The sequence below is a fragment of the Trichomonas vaginalis genome, chromosome II (assembly GCF_026262505.1).
Source record: "Trichomonas vaginalis G3 chromosome II, whole genome shotgun sequence".
Classification (NCBI taxonomy): Eukaryota; Parabasalia; order Trichomonadida; family Trichomonadidae; genus Trichomonas; species Trichomonas vaginalis.
This window is the reverse complement of record NC_067204.1, coordinates 17,737,025-17,751,461: the sequence shown is the minus strand read 5'-3', so window position 1 is coordinate 17,751,461 and position 14,437 is coordinate 17,737,025. Positions and strand designations below refer to the sequence as shown.

Sequence of the window (14,437 nt, the reverse complement as noted above, 5' to 3'; positions counted from 1 at the left end):
CAGAATATAATGGAACACATAATCACAATCAAATCAAAGATGAGACAAAGAAATACCACACATTATCACAATGCTATCGTCGGGTACTTATTAATTTTATAAAACAGGGGGTGATCCGAAAATGGCTCAAATTGAATGCGACAAAAAACTTGATCTGGATGATCCACTTAACAGGCCATCTTTTTTGAATGCATCTTCAGATCAAATGAAAACAATTCAGGAAAAAGGAAATAAAAAGATCAAAGGTATTCAAAAGTACGATGATAATCAATTCAAGTCAACTCAATTATTTAAGGGTATCAAAGAACAAGAGTCACCAAAAGATTTAATTTATTTCGATGTCGATAATTACAACAAACCAAAGAAATTAATCTTTTATTATGCTTCTTTCAAATTTCTGGACATAATCAAAATTGTGAAAGAGCATTTTATTGATGCAACCCATTCATTACTTGAATTTAAAATGTTGTTTTACATGATATCAGCCAAATTTCCAAATACACATGCATTCCCAATTTTTCAATTTGTCGTTTATCCAAACACTTCAGAAAATATTGCATTCTGTCTCAAGGCATTTTTTAACTGGGCAAAAGTAAAACCAAAATATTTTATGTCAGATTGTGCACAAGAAATCGAAAATGCGATTATCAACTCTTTTCCAGAAGTTATCCTTCATTGGTGTGCAGTTCATGTAATGAGGGCGTTCAGAAAAAATTTGAAAGATTATGCATTTGAGAGTTCAGACAAATTGATATTAGATACAAAAATGAACTATCTTGCATACGGCAGAAATGGCAAGAAAGAATGGATTGAACCAACGTTCAAAAAAATTCTGGAAATAGCCGAAAAATTCCCAGAATTTTCAAAATACATACAAAATCAATGGATATCAAACCAAGAAAGATGGACAGCCGCTGAAAGAGATGAAAATTTAGCTCTCACAAATAACATTTCAGAATCGATTAACAAAAAAATTAAATATTACTACTTTGGCGGAACAATTTTCATGAGATTTGATCGATTTGTGATGAAATTAATCGATTTTATCGTTCCTTCATTTTATTACAGAATTTCTCAAGATATAAGGCTCAGAGACAAAATTCCAAATCCGTTGCCATCTGAAAAAAAGCCAAAAAAGTCTACAATCAGACTGGATACAGAAAAATGTATAATGCTCACTGATAAAATTAAATCGTTAATAGTTAACTCATCAGCAAACTTAAATACGCTTCAATTGGGTTTAGATGACCTACTTGATAAAGTTGTCAAGGCAGCAAAGGTTCAAAAACGAATGACCCAGTATTTTTCGAAATTAAGTATCCCAATGGAAATCAAGCTTAGTATTCTCACGCAAATTACAGAATTTGGATGCAATACCCCTCAATTCATTGTTGAGAATGCCAAGTCTTTTCAAGATAAAATTATTACAGATTTCCACCTTCAAATTTATACAACATTATAAAAATTTATGAATAAAAACTTGATATAAAATAACATTTTTATTTTTACTAAGAAAAAAAGGTTTTTGATAATAAATTTATTTTATTTCGAAAAAGTAGCAATAATCGTAAAAGGGTATTGATAGGCTTGCTAAAGTAACTAATTTTAGCTGTCAAATACTTTTGTATTTTGAAGTAAATTAGTATAAATTTGTTTTTACTTTTATTTCGAAAAAGTAGCAATAATCGTAAAAGGGTATTGATAGGCTTGCTAAAGTAACTAATTTTAGCTGTCAAATACTTTTGTATTTTGAAGTAAATTAGTATAAATTTGATATTATTTTAACTCCCTTTGAAAACCTCAATTTTCCATACAGAGGGAACGGGAATAACATCCAATATTCCCTGAGAATGGTTGCGCATTCTCAGTTCCCTCTATATTTCGAACGAAGCTCTCATCGGTCTTTTTTTTTAATACTAAACGTTTTTTTTCCTGTCACTTTTAGCTAAAATATGGGTTTGCCAAATCAATATTGATCAGATTTTGAAAAGATTTTCAGAAACCATTCAATCTTAAATTTTTTTGACATCAGTTTTTAAATAGTTTTTGAAGAAAATTATCAAGACAATGATCGAATATTATATGCCACAAATGGTGTCACAGATATTGAGATCAAATCTGACTGCGAGATCATCTTTGGACAACTTGGTCCACTAACATGCGGAAATTATGCATTTGAAGGAAGTCGAAACACACTCAAATCTGTAAGATTTCAACAAAATTCTAAACTTAACACGATCAGCGACTGTGCATTTTTCAGTTGCAGAAAACTCATCTCAGTTGATTTTTCAAATTGCAATTATCTTAGAACAATTAACAAATATTCATTTCGATATTGCATTTCTCTAGTCAGTATTACACTTCCATCATCTGTTCAAGTATTATCTCAATTTTGTTTTAGAAATTGCTTCAAATTAGAAAATATTAATATTCCAAGAGATTCCGAGCTCCGAACAATTGAAAAAGGATGTTTTGAAGCAACAAGTATCTTATATCTTTTTATACCAAAGTACCTTTCACGAATGGAGGCGATGTATATATATATATACAGCAACCTAAAACACTTAAATTCATCGAATGCGATGATTTGAATGAATTCTATACTTCAGAGAATGGCATTTTATATACAAAAGATAAAAAATCATTAATTTTTTTCCCCGCAAACTACTCAAAAACATTTATCACGCCAGATTTTATTGACACAATTGAATATTATGCTTTTGGTTATTCTCTAATTGAATCAATAAATTTCACAGCAAATGTGAAAACTCTTGGCGGATTTGCATTTGTTCACTCTAATTTAAAGACAGTTAATATCCCAAATACAATGCAATTGAAGAATTTTGGGGAATTTGAATCATGTGAAAGTTTAAATGAAATCATTTTAGGAAACGAAATCACCAAAATTACTTCATATTGCTTTGCAAATACAAACATATCGAGTATAATACTTCCAGAATTATTAGTATCCATATATTATAATGCTTTCGCAAATTGTACAAATCTAAGAGCAGTCATAATTCCAAGATCTGTGAATTATCTCGGAGGCCATTGTTTTCCACCTTCCACCTTAGTTACTTTTGCTGAAGGTTCATCCTTAATCCAAGATGAACAAGGTCTAGTTTATAGCAGACAAACAGAACTTGTTTTATATCTTCGTGATAATTATTCATATACCATCCCTTGGTTTGTAGAGTCACTCGGAAACGGAGTATTCAGTGAAAATTATCAATTGAAATCAATTATTTTTGAAGATAATTCAGTCGTTAAATCTATTGGAAAGAATTCATTTGCCAATTGCCCAAATTTGACATACATTATTATCCCAGATTCTGTAATGGTTATTAAAGATAGTGCATTTACGGGTTGCACTTCTTTGAAAAACTTTAAATTTGGACCTAATATACAATCAATCAATTATAAAGCCTTTGAAAAATGCATAAATATTGAAACAATCGAATTTTCTGGTGGCCAAAATACAACAATTTCGAATTATGCTTTCTTTGACTGTAATAATCTCAAAAATATTATTTTTTCAAATAATATAACAGCGATTCAGAGTTCATGTTTCTTGAATTGTTTGTCGTTGAGAGAAATTGTTTTCCCGTCATCGTTAGAGAATATTGATACATATGCATTCAGTAACACAGGAATCACTAACATCACATTCCCAATTGACTCTAAACTTACATCTATTGGTATGGGTTGTTTCAGCAAATGTTATAATCTTTCACACATCACACTTCCTCCAAATGTCAAACAGATCGGCTCCAACTGCTTCGAGAACACGAACATCACAACTTTCACAGTTCCAAATCGCACAGAGTACATGTCAGACTACGTCTTCAAAGGATGCAAAAATCTCGTCAAGTTCACAATCCCACAAGACTGCTCTCTTCGAAACATCGGCAACTTGTTCTTCGACGGATGTTCATCTCTTTCTGTCATCGAATGTCCACGAAGTGAATACTTCTCAGTCGATGTCGGTGCTCTTTACAACAAGTCGGAGACAGTCCTCTTCTGCTTCCCTCCAGCGTCATATATCAAGTTCTTCAACCTCCCACAGACACTCCGAACTATATCATCAGGCGCATTCATCGGATGCAGAAATCTGATCAGCATCTCTATCCCAGACGACTCCGTTCGTACCATCAAACAATATGCATTCGCGAACTGCTCTTCACTGACATCGATCAACATCCCTAAGTGCGTCGAAAACGTCGAGAGTTCTATCTTCTTCGGATGTGATCATCTTCGATGTGGTGTCATCATCGAGAACAGGTCAATCTCATTCATTCGAAAAATCATATCAGAATGTCTTCTTAACCCTAAAGCTATATACTCATGTGACTTCCTTACATGTCAATGCAGAATCATCAACGCCGAAATCACAAAATCACTTCTCTATGCATTCACTATTATTCTATACATTGGACTGTTATAAACATATTTATAAAATACAAGAGTCTTTTATTGTAAAGTTATATGGAAGAAATACTCATCATTTTGTCAAAAAAGTATAACAACCATATTAAGTATTAAATATTTTATTATAATATGTTTTCCACACTAATGATGATTGTATGTACAGTATATTCAATGACCAAAAGGATAAAAATTACAAGATCTCAGCGAGCACAATTTTTTTTTCCAGTCCTTTTGACTTCAGTCATTATAAGCAGTCCAGCTCCTACCTTTGTGATTAAGTGACAATACAGCATATGTCCATTGCTGAGGTAGAACTAAAAGTAAGAATTGTAAAAATTAAGAATAAAATCTTTTTGGAAAAAATTCAATCTCTCAATTGTATATTTCCAAATAACAATATTAGAAATGAATGATTTGATGTAGAATATTAAAAGTGTTTTTTCCAAATTCAAAAAATATTTTTTTGTCAAAATTTTCGATTTGGAAAAATTTAAAGGTACGGACACTCTTTAACCTTATTTTATTTAAAAATGCTAGGGTATTTTCAAGGATCATATCTCCCTATGTATTTTATTAAGCAAGCCATCAATGGGGCAATGCAACAGAACATAGCAACCTATACTATATAATAGGATGTTAACTAGAATGATCTCTCTTTGGATTGATTATATTTTACAATTTCAGTAAATGTCGTTAAAAACTATTCACAGTAATAGAGTAGCTTCTAAAATGATTAAAACCAAGAATCAAGTTTACAAAAGCATAGATTAAAATATGAAATTTCGATTCGATAGTATCCAGCCAAAATTTTTGTTAGATAATCAGATATATAAATAGCATTCAAATGGTAAGTGCACAGTTGAAATATACAGTAAATTTGTCAATACAATTTTTGTGTAGAGATTAAATTGCGATGTTAAAATGCATTGATGCAGTTTTGTAGAAGTGTTTTGACTTTTTTTACCAAATTATATTTGTTTGCCATACAATTACTTGGATTTCATGAGGTTTATTCCAAATTGAAATTTGAAATCTTATCACACTGTTATTTTTTGATATCGTAATCAATAACTATTACCAGGAAATTACGAATACACTTAGATACATTTATTCTATTGACTTGTTGTTGATGAAATAAAATCATTATTAATTTACCTTCAATTTGTATGACATATATCATTTTTATCATAATTGCTGAGATTTGAACAGCTTAAAGTTGAAGAATGAAAAAATTTAATATCAGAATCAAAAAATATTGCAATTTTGTACTTCAAAACGATTGTACTTCAAAGTTTGAATAATAATACAACAAGTTGGTTTTCCAAAAAATATTCTAAATCTATTTTTTCATGTGAAAAATCAGATATTTGATTTTCATTTTTCATTTTTTGAAATTTTTTTGGAATTTTCAACTATGACCCAGAGCAGAAAGAGTATCGCAACTTTATTTAATAGCATATAATATGATGGATTATATGTTTATTTTATACTCGTATTTTTGATCACAAATATCATACCAATTAATATGCAATTTTATAACAAAAGTATTACAATGTTCACAAATATGAGCTAAATCAGTAAAACACGTCGAAGAAAAGAGTATAAAACATATTTTTAGTCTATTTATTTTCAAATTACAAGTTTCAATATGCAACGCTAAAATTGTAGTAGACGTATGAGATCCGTGAACTTGTTAGTACTACGTGCATGATAAAGTAAGCTTCAATTTTATACCAATATTGTAAATTGAATTAAATTTACGGCATTATATTGATATATAATTCGTTTTATGATATAGCACTGATATGCTACGTGCACTAGATTGTACTATCGTGACATTTAAGAGATTTTTCTCGATAATTCTGGATGATTATATATCTCTAGATTGTATTTGCCGATTTTTCCCAAACTACGTATTCTACATATGAATAATATGTATAGTCTTCAGCTGGAGTTTAAGGCCAAAATTTTGGTTAGAAGGGAGTGTCCGTACCTTTAAAAATTTATGGAATTTCTCGCTTTCAAATTTCAAAGGAAAACGTGAAATCAATTTTTGTCTGAATTTGTTCACTTTATATTAGTGATGGAAGAATTGATTTTCAATCTTCGGAATATTACAAACGAAGATGCCAAACTCAGAGCTGAAGCAGAAACATATATCAATACCCATAAACAAGACACTCCTGTTGAATTTTTTATTCTTTTATTTCAATGTGCTCAGCAAAATATCAATGACATAGCTGGAATGCAAGCGCTGATTATAGTTTCCTCGTATTTAACACCGCAACAGTTCTACACTCCCCAAAAAATCAGATTTTTTTGGGAAAATTTGACTCCAGAAGCAAGAGCAGAACTCACATCATTTATAATTGAAATATCATACAGTAATGACGTAAAAATATCCAATAGTGCACTTAAAATTCTTAATTCATTACAAAAACTCCAGCCAACTACATCTAACGGGGTTTTCAGTGCAATCAAAGCGCAGCTTGAAAATGGCAATGTCAAAGACTCTCTAATTATTATTCAATCTTTTTGCAGCAACAACAATATTGTTCCATCAACAGATTCTGCTGATATTTACAATTTACTTTGCCAGAAGACATCAGAAATTGATCCTTCCAACGAAATCTTTATTTACCTTTACCCAGCGCTACAATCAATGCTTCCAATTTTTGGAAATGAAGAAGGCTTCATTTCTCAGATGGAAGTTTTCCTTTATCAAGTTGTTTTCCTTAGGATACATGATTTGGCAACAAATATGGACGCAAAATGCCTTCATTTACTATTTGATATTATTTTCCAAATATTTTTGATTTTGTACGACCACGACAACAGAAATCAGATACTAATGAGTGAGAACTTCGTCAATTTCCTCCTTTCATGCTTCGATCCAGTGAACGGAAGGCAAATTAACTTAGAAGTTTTAAATTTGTTCATAAGGATCTCAAACAAAGAAATTGAAGCGAAAAATAGTGTTTTAGCCAAAAAGTCCGTCGAAGCAGCCGCAGAAATCCTCTTTTCCGACTCTCCAAAATTATCAAATTATACACCACAAATTAATACAATGCCTTACCGCGAGTACTTATCGGTAATGTCAGATCAGATCCTTCAAGCCATTAAAACAATACTTTTCGACTTTGGATCTGAAGATTTACAAAATTTGTCAGTTTTACACTATTACGACAAAGATTCTCTTCCTCCACATATGGAAGTGATCATTCTGGCCAATAATCTTGCAGCAATTTGTGTTCAAAGTGACAAATTTTTCAAAGATATTCTTCAAGAATTAAATAACTTGGGAGAACAGTCACCGCAATCAGCTATGATACATCTAGAAGTGTTGAATGCATTGTTCGCATGCGACAATAATGATAATCATCTGTTTACTCAAGAAAATGAATTTATTGCTGACTGTATCAAGTCAGAAGCTGATTCAATCTCCGAAATGGCCATGTTATTAATCATTGGTGCTGACGATAGGTACTTTTTCAAAGATTTATTCCCATCATCAGAACAATATAAAGTAAAAATCGAAGAAACGATATTCTATCGCTACCACCAAGCTTTAATGAGTGTTATTTCAAGCAACCGCGATATCCAGTTAGTTAAATATGCTTGTGAGACCTATTTAAAGCTAATTGACACAAATTACCAGAGATATGTACAATATCAAAATACAATTGGATTCATTTTCGATAAGACAATACCAATTATCGAAAAATTCACCAATTTCTTGCTCGAAAACTACAAGGGAGACACTTTCATTTTCCAAAAGTGTTATGAGATGTATGGTCATATCATTAAGAACTTTGATAGGAACCTGTACAACGTATATGGTAAGTACTGCAAGGAGAAAATGGAAGATACCATCGAAAAACTCCATAAAACTTATTTAATTTCCGAAACAGTCTCTTCCATAGAAAGCAGCCAAGCCAGGGAAGTCTTTTTAATGTTTATCAACTATGCTGCAACTAATAATGACAGTAGATGGTTTGATATTGCAAACGATTTCCTTCCTTTAGTTATAAAGCTTTACGAAGAAACAAAGGACTCAGATGTGATTCAATGTATTTTTAACATTTATAATATACTAGGACCAGTTAATCAGGAGCAATATAATTCGATGATTGAAGATTTTTGCCTAGAATTCTTGGGATCACAGAACGTTGAGCAAACAATACTTGGCTGCACATTTGTAATGTCCTTGTACACAAAATCTTACGATAAAATTGTAAAACATAATACTGATCCAATTTCCATGTTCAATTCAGTTTTCTCTATTCTTAATAACAACTGGATACTTGAACAAATACTTCCTGCCGTTCTTGAGGCTCTCACGACCATTTTACGCTACGGATTTTGTTTCAAATCTTATTTTGACTCAAAAATTGAACTAGCAGCTGACAATATTGATGACTTCGAAATTATGACTGACGAACAAGTGAAAAAACCTGGAAAATACAGACAAGCCGAAAAATCTGATTCAAAATTAGTAAAATTAGTCGGAAAAGACGTCAGCGAAGTAAGCAAAGCATCTCTTAATGAAATCTGCACTCAACAGCAAGAACTTGTAGGAGATTTCGGAACATATCCAGAAGAAGTTCAAGCCATCATCTCAGAACTTATTGATATTATTGCAAACAGGTTTAACTTCGTATATGATGCCGAAGACCCAGAAAATTCATGCGAAAATGTTTTAATTAAGGCATTTGAATTTCTCAAGACCGTTGTGTTAAGAATTGGAACAAGCCAATTCATCCTTGACCATAGAATTAATATCCTCAAGATTGTTCGCATTATTTCAGATAATGAAATTCAAAATCCAGTTGTTTTGGAAAAATACATGGCTTTTTATAAAGCAATGGCCAATGTTTTCTTCTCTACAGAAATAAACATGTTTACAAGGCCGTTCTTCGTCAGGAAGGAGTTTGTCTTTCCAATTGTCATCGCTCAGGCTGTTTTGTTTAGCCAGAATGGATTATATAACCCTAAAGACTTGGCAGAGTATATAACTGGAAAGAGAAATGAATACAGCCAAAAAGTAAATTCGAGATAAATTCTTTGTCTATTTTTTTTTTAAGGGTGCACTTTCTGACACACTCTCAATTTTTTTGACACCTAAGTTTTAAATACCAATTTTCTAAGGTCAATAGTTAATATTTTTGGTCGGGAAAAAGTTATCACAAATCACCACTTAGTACTTCATATGGCTGTTATACTTTCATGTAAATAAGTGCACTATTAATTATATTGTTTCAACGAAGCAGTTGAATGAGTCAAGTTATTTAGAATGAAATTTAATTGGAAGCATACAGAGATACAGACCCACTATTTCTCAACGCTACTATATGCCATATGGCTGGATTGAGGAGATGAGGCTATTTTCTGCTTGTGTGTGAGTTCTCTAATCAATAGAATCTATCAAAATGATAGTGTCTTTGAAATAAATTAGGAAATTTTCGATGTTGTTAGCTGAAACCCTTATCATATAAAGTAAATTCAACAAATTGGATCAAAGCTAAGAAAGCAAGCATGTAATTTCACTTAAAAAGCAAATTCAAGAATTAAAAATTTCGTTTTTTTAAAAAAAAAGCAAAAAAAGGAATTAATAAAAAATCAGAATTACTCCTGCTTGCGTCCAGCGAAGTGGAAGAGGAGGTTCATCATCTGTGCACCACAGAATCTTCCAAGGGAGCCCTTGCAAGCAGCAGTTTCTGTAAATTCGTGAACTGAATCTGTTGGAACGAGTTCTGGCTTCTTTGACTGATCAACGTGCTTGATTCCGAGTTCCTGAGCGACCTTTGCAACCTCAGCAACGATGAAAGGAACTGGCTCGAAGCAGTGGTCCTTCCATGTGCAAGATGTAGAGTGATCGGCTGTAACTGCGACGATGAATCTGTCACCGTTCTTTTCTTCAAGCTCTGCGAGTTTTTCGATGAGAAGATGAATTGCCTTGTCAGCACGTTCGATTAATTCTGTTTTGACGGCAATTTTGCCATCATGAGCAGCATCGTCGATTCCTTTCATGTGGATGATGCCCATATCGTATTTGTCGCCATCGAGTTCTTGTGCGGCTGCAATTGCCTTAGCGTTGAAATTAGAATCCATATCTCCTGTAGCACCCTTAACTTTGATGACTGGGAGGCCAACAGAGATACCAAGGCCAGCAATGATGGCTGTTGGGGCAATAAGGAATGCCTTAATGTTATGTCTTTCGCCAAATGGTTGGCAAGAAAGTCTCATGCCTGGGCCACGGAGAAGAATGACGTTGGCAACTTCTTTGCCTTGCTTGCGTCTCTCGATATTGATTGGATGGTTCTCGAGGGCCTTTCTGAATGTGTCCGAAAGAGCATTAACAACTTTTGCAGTGTAAGCAGCTTCTGGGGAGTCATCGAGTGGGTATGATTTGATGAGATCGAGGTCATCGTGAATTGGATCTGTACCTGCGATCTTGTCTGATAAGCCTGGAGCCAAAATCTTGACAGCGCAACGGTGTTCTGTAGCGTAAACAACGGAAACCTTGACTTCTGGGAACTCTGGAATCTTGATACCATCAAGATCCTTGCAGAGGATTGGACCTTCAACTTCGAAATGACGGTCGCAGCGACGATATTTGACGCATTCGCCATACATTGTAGAGAAGTTGGATTTGAAGGCAATAGAACCTGGCTCCATGTCCATGCCGCCGCCTAATGCTTCGAAAGCACCACGGCCGTTGTAATATGTGAATGGAGGATAGCCGAAAAGAGAAAGGTGAGCAGTATCACTTCCGCATGGATAACCTGGTGAAACGGAATCATTGAGTCCAACTGTACCAGCTTTCGCGATTGCATCCAAAGTTGGTCGCTTCGCCATTTCAAGGCATGTGCCTTTTCTTCCATCTGGAAGTGTGTGTGTGGTATCTCCAAGTCCATCAAGAATGCAGAAAACGATTTTTGCTGGTTTAGACATTGTGATTTTTGGGGATCAAAAAATGAATTGAAAAAAATTTTGCTATCGTTAGTTCTCAGAAAAAAGTGAAAAGAAAATTTCATAAGTGAAGAGGTCGTAAAATGTAAAAACCAATGGATTCAAAAAAAAAAAAAAAAAAAAAAAAAAAGGTAGTGGGGCCTCCAGGCACTTCGTGCCCTCTAGCCCCGAAGATGTTTAGTATAATTGAAGTATAAAATGAGGTTTTTTTTGGTATAGGGGGCTTCCCAGGGGCTGCGCCCCTTCTAGCCCATAAAATTTTTGAAAGTCGTTGCTGTTGACTTTTCGGTAAAAAAATAGTACAACTTTGTCCGGACAAGTAAGGGTCTATCGTCGCTACAGGAAAAGTTACGGGCGTTCCAAGGAAGTATACTTTGAGAAGCCTTTTCTGTCACTTTTCAGGTAAAAACATTTTTATTATTGTATATAAAATGAATTTTACAAAACCACCGTTACCCTTCTTTGGAAATAAGAGTAGATGTAAAGATATTCTATTGAGAGAACTTAAGAAACTACCGAATGGTCTAACATTTGTAGACTTGTTCGGTGGAAGTTTCTATATATCTCATTTGTGCCATACAATATTTCCTGACTCAAAGATTATATGCAATGACTTCGACAACTATATGAACCGTCTCAAACATATACCAGACACAAACAAAATATTGAAAGAGTTAAAAGAAAAGATACCTATAGGTAAGATGGAACGTATACCATTAGATAAGAAAGATATTGTCAGAGAGGTTTTGAAAAAAGCAGAGTATATAGACTGGGATAGTATATCTGCTAGACTATTATATAGTGGTTCTATAAGAGTTCATGACATTGAAACACTTATGTCAAACGTTTTATATCTTAACTATACAAACGTTTTCAAAGAGAACATAGAAAAATATATTGAGGGTATAGAGTTTGTGAGATGTCATTGGACAGAGTTGTATGAAAAATTTAAAGACAAGGAAAATGTTTTCTTTATAGTAGATCCGCCGTTCTATAACACATACGATTTTCAATACCAAGTAGACTGGACTTTGAGAGACTCTTTAGAAACTTTAGACGTTTTACATAACCATCCATGCTTTTACTTTACATCCGATAAAAGTGGTTTGGAAAGTGTCATGAGATGGTTAGAGGACATACATGACTATGAGTTTAGATATGACAAGATAGAATATGAGAGAGGTCCTATAAACCGGAAAAAGTGTCATAACAAAGAAATTTTACTAGTAAGTAAATGTGGTTTGAAATAGGACTACTTGTTTTAGGTTTTTTCCATTGTGTCATTTACTTATTTGACGTGGCAGAAAGGTACAGAGAATATGAAGATGAACCAATACCAGCAAATGTTCAGCATATGTACTCGTAAGAGATATTTTTATCTAATATTAAATGGACGCACAGAACTTAGCGAATGCACAGCAACCTGGACAACCAAACCCAGAGAATATTCCAAATGAAATTAGAATACAAACTGCAATGGCAAACTATGGTCAAGTGCCAACAGATGTACAAATGCAAACTGCCATGTCAAATGACGCTGCGTTAGGTTTGCCACCATGGTATGCAAATATGAGATGGAAAGAGTTTTATACAAACCCTGAAGTGGGATATAAACAACTCTATGCAGATGACGCGAACACAGGAGTTGACCCAGAGTATGTTTTCTACCAGAGGAGAAATAGAATGTATGAGCTCCAGTTAAAAAATGCTATGGAACTCAACAGGAAACGTAAGAGACTAGGCGGACATTAGATTTTTACATATAGTAAAATGGGCTTCTTCAGTAGTATTGGAAACTTCTTCAGAAGAGTTGGAAGAGGTATATGGAATGGAATAAAATCTGTCGGAAGAGGAGTATGGAACGGAGTCAAAAATATTGGTAAAAGAGTAGGTCAGTTCGTTGGTATTATACCTAAAGACCCTGAACCAGAAGAACAAGCTCCTGTTATACAACAGCCTGAACCTGCACCACAGTCTAGTTGGCAACCAAATCCAACACCTCAACCGTATTAAAATTATATTTTTACCGTTCGATAGTAGTTGTATATGAAACTAAGTTCTAAGTAAAACGCATGGTATAATGGAACTATTCTCTTTCTTCCATCTGTTGTAAACCATACTTGAAAGTCTGAAATACTTCCACTCGGTGGTTCATATAGCTTTGTAGGTTTTTCGTAAAAGTCATTTGCCAAGCATAAAAAAGAGTTTTGGGCACCAGAAAATGAAGCATGAACTATAATAGCATCTGAGTCGAAAACATTTTCATATGTTCCATTAGGGTTTTCGACTTCATAAAAGTCCGGGTGTACTGGATATTCTGCAGGCTGATTTAACATCCTCAGAAACCTATACCATGCCAAGTTGTTATATTTTGTAGAAATATAAACGTTTTCTCCAAGGTCTTCTATTCTATTGAATTTAACAGTTGCATTTTTCCTGTCATATATAATATCGAGATGGTACTCTCCTTCGTCAATGTTAAACTGGTTTGCATATTCGAGATAGATATCGTTTATTTTTTCTTGAAAAGCTTGAAGAGTTGTTTCTAAGTTTACAAGCAAATTCACTTGTAAAAGTTTTCCCTGTACAAATTTCTCATACGTACGTTTTTCTTTGTTATAGTATCGAACTTCAAAACCGACCGTAAATGGGAAACCATGTATGGCTTCTGAAATGAACTTCATTCTACGAAAGCCAACAGCTTTTGTGACGGATGGGTCTCTTAGCCATCTTAACGGGTAGTCAAAACGATAGCCTTCATGCTTTACGGTCTCTGTCTCAAACTTTTGACCGACATTCGTAAAAAGTTCATCTAATGGTTTAGTTGTAGCAACTCTAGAAGTTTCTTTTTCTATTGGAAGCATATTTTATCTAGAATAAAAATGTCAAATGAAACAGCGTCTATGAGAGAAATACAACACAACCGACAACTCATTGTACAAGCTCTAAATAAGAACACAACAAACTTTTCAAACTATTCTAAGATATCTGAGTCATTGAAAGAAGGAAACTTAAAACTGACAATGAACCCAATGAC

At 33.5% G+C, this 14,437-nt stretch overlaps 8 protein-coding genes across 8 annotated transcripts, besides 1 other annotated feature; 6 read left to right on the top strand and 2 right to left on the bottom strand.

Annotated features, from left to right (window-relative positions):
• Nucleotides 1-1,963: part of a mobile genetic element that runs on past the window's edge.
• TVAGG3_0563060 (MULE transposase domain-containing protein) lies at nucleotides 122-735 on the top strand (the record flags this gene model as incomplete). Its single annotated transcript, XM_001309882.2, has 1 exon — nucleotides 122-735. A coding segment is annotated over one exon (614 nt), but the record flags the coding sequence as incomplete, so codon positions are not given.
• Nucleotides 767-1,462, top strand: TVAGG3_0563050 (uncharacterized protein; the record flags this gene model as incomplete). Its single annotated transcript, XM_001309881.1, has 1 exon — nucleotides 767-1,462. The coding sequence occupies one exon, from the start codon at nucleotides 767-769 to the stop codon at nucleotides 1,460-1,462; it is 696 nt and encodes a 231-aa protein (XP_001309882.1).
• Nucleotides 1,964-2,048: 85 nt separating the features above from the next.
• TVAGG3_0563030 (antigen BSP-related family) lies at nucleotides 2,049-4,769 on the top strand (the record flags this gene model as incomplete). The annotated part of the gene is made up of 1 exon (XM_001309880.2): nucleotides 2,828-4,444. One exon carries the CDS (start codon nucleotides 2,828-2,830, stop codon nucleotides 4,442-4,444), a length of 1,617 nt encoding a protein of 538 aa, XP_001309881.1.
• A 156-nt stretch (nucleotides 4,770-4,925) lies between these two features.
• On the top strand, nucleotides 4,926-9,750 carry TVAGG3_0563020 (armadillo (ARM) repeat-containing protein family; the record flags this gene model as incomplete). The annotated part of the gene is made up of 1 exon (XM_001309879.1): nucleotides 6,512-9,487. One exon carries the CDS (start codon nucleotides 6,512-6,514, stop codon nucleotides 9,485-9,487), a length of 2,976 nt encoding a protein of 991 aa, XP_001309880.1.
• A 108-nt stretch (nucleotides 9,751-9,858) lies between these two features.
• On the bottom strand, nucleotides 9,859-11,400 carry TVAGG3_0563010 (cofactor-independent phosphoglycerate mutase family; the record flags this gene model as incomplete). Its single annotated transcript, XM_001309878.2, has 1 exon — nucleotides 10,054-11,382. The coding sequence occupies one exon, from the start codon at nucleotides 11,380-11,382 to the stop codon at nucleotides 10,054-10,056; it is 1,329 nt and encodes a 442-aa protein (XP_001309879.1).
• Nucleotides 11,401-12,789: 1,389 nt separating this feature from the next.
• Nucleotides 12,790-13,152, top strand: TVAGG3_0563000 (uncharacterized protein; the record flags this gene model as incomplete). Its single annotated transcript, XM_001309877.1, has 1 exon — nucleotides 12,790-13,152. One exon carries the CDS (start codon nucleotides 12,790-12,792, stop codon nucleotides 13,150-13,152), a length of 363 nt encoding a protein of 120 aa, XP_001309878.1.
• Nucleotides 13,153-13,170: 18 nt separating this feature from the next.
• On the top strand, nucleotides 13,171-13,413 carry TVAGG3_0562990 (serine threonine-protein phosphatase family; the record flags this gene model as incomplete). The annotated part of the gene is made up of 1 exon (XM_001309876.1): nucleotides 13,171-13,413. One exon carries the CDS (start codon nucleotides 13,171-13,173, stop codon nucleotides 13,411-13,413), a length of 243 nt encoding a protein of 80 aa, XP_001309877.1.
• Nucleotides 13,414-13,415: 2 nt separating this feature from the next.
• TVAGG3_0562980 (uncharacterized protein) lies at nucleotides 13,416-14,264 on the bottom strand (the record flags this gene model as incomplete). The annotated part of the gene is made up of 1 exon (XM_001309875.1): nucleotides 13,416-14,264. The coding sequence occupies one exon, from the start codon at nucleotides 14,262-14,264 to the stop codon at nucleotides 13,416-13,418; it is 849 nt and encodes a 282-aa protein (XP_001309876.1).
• Between the last annotated feature and the right edge of the window lie 173 nt (nucleotides 14,265-14,437).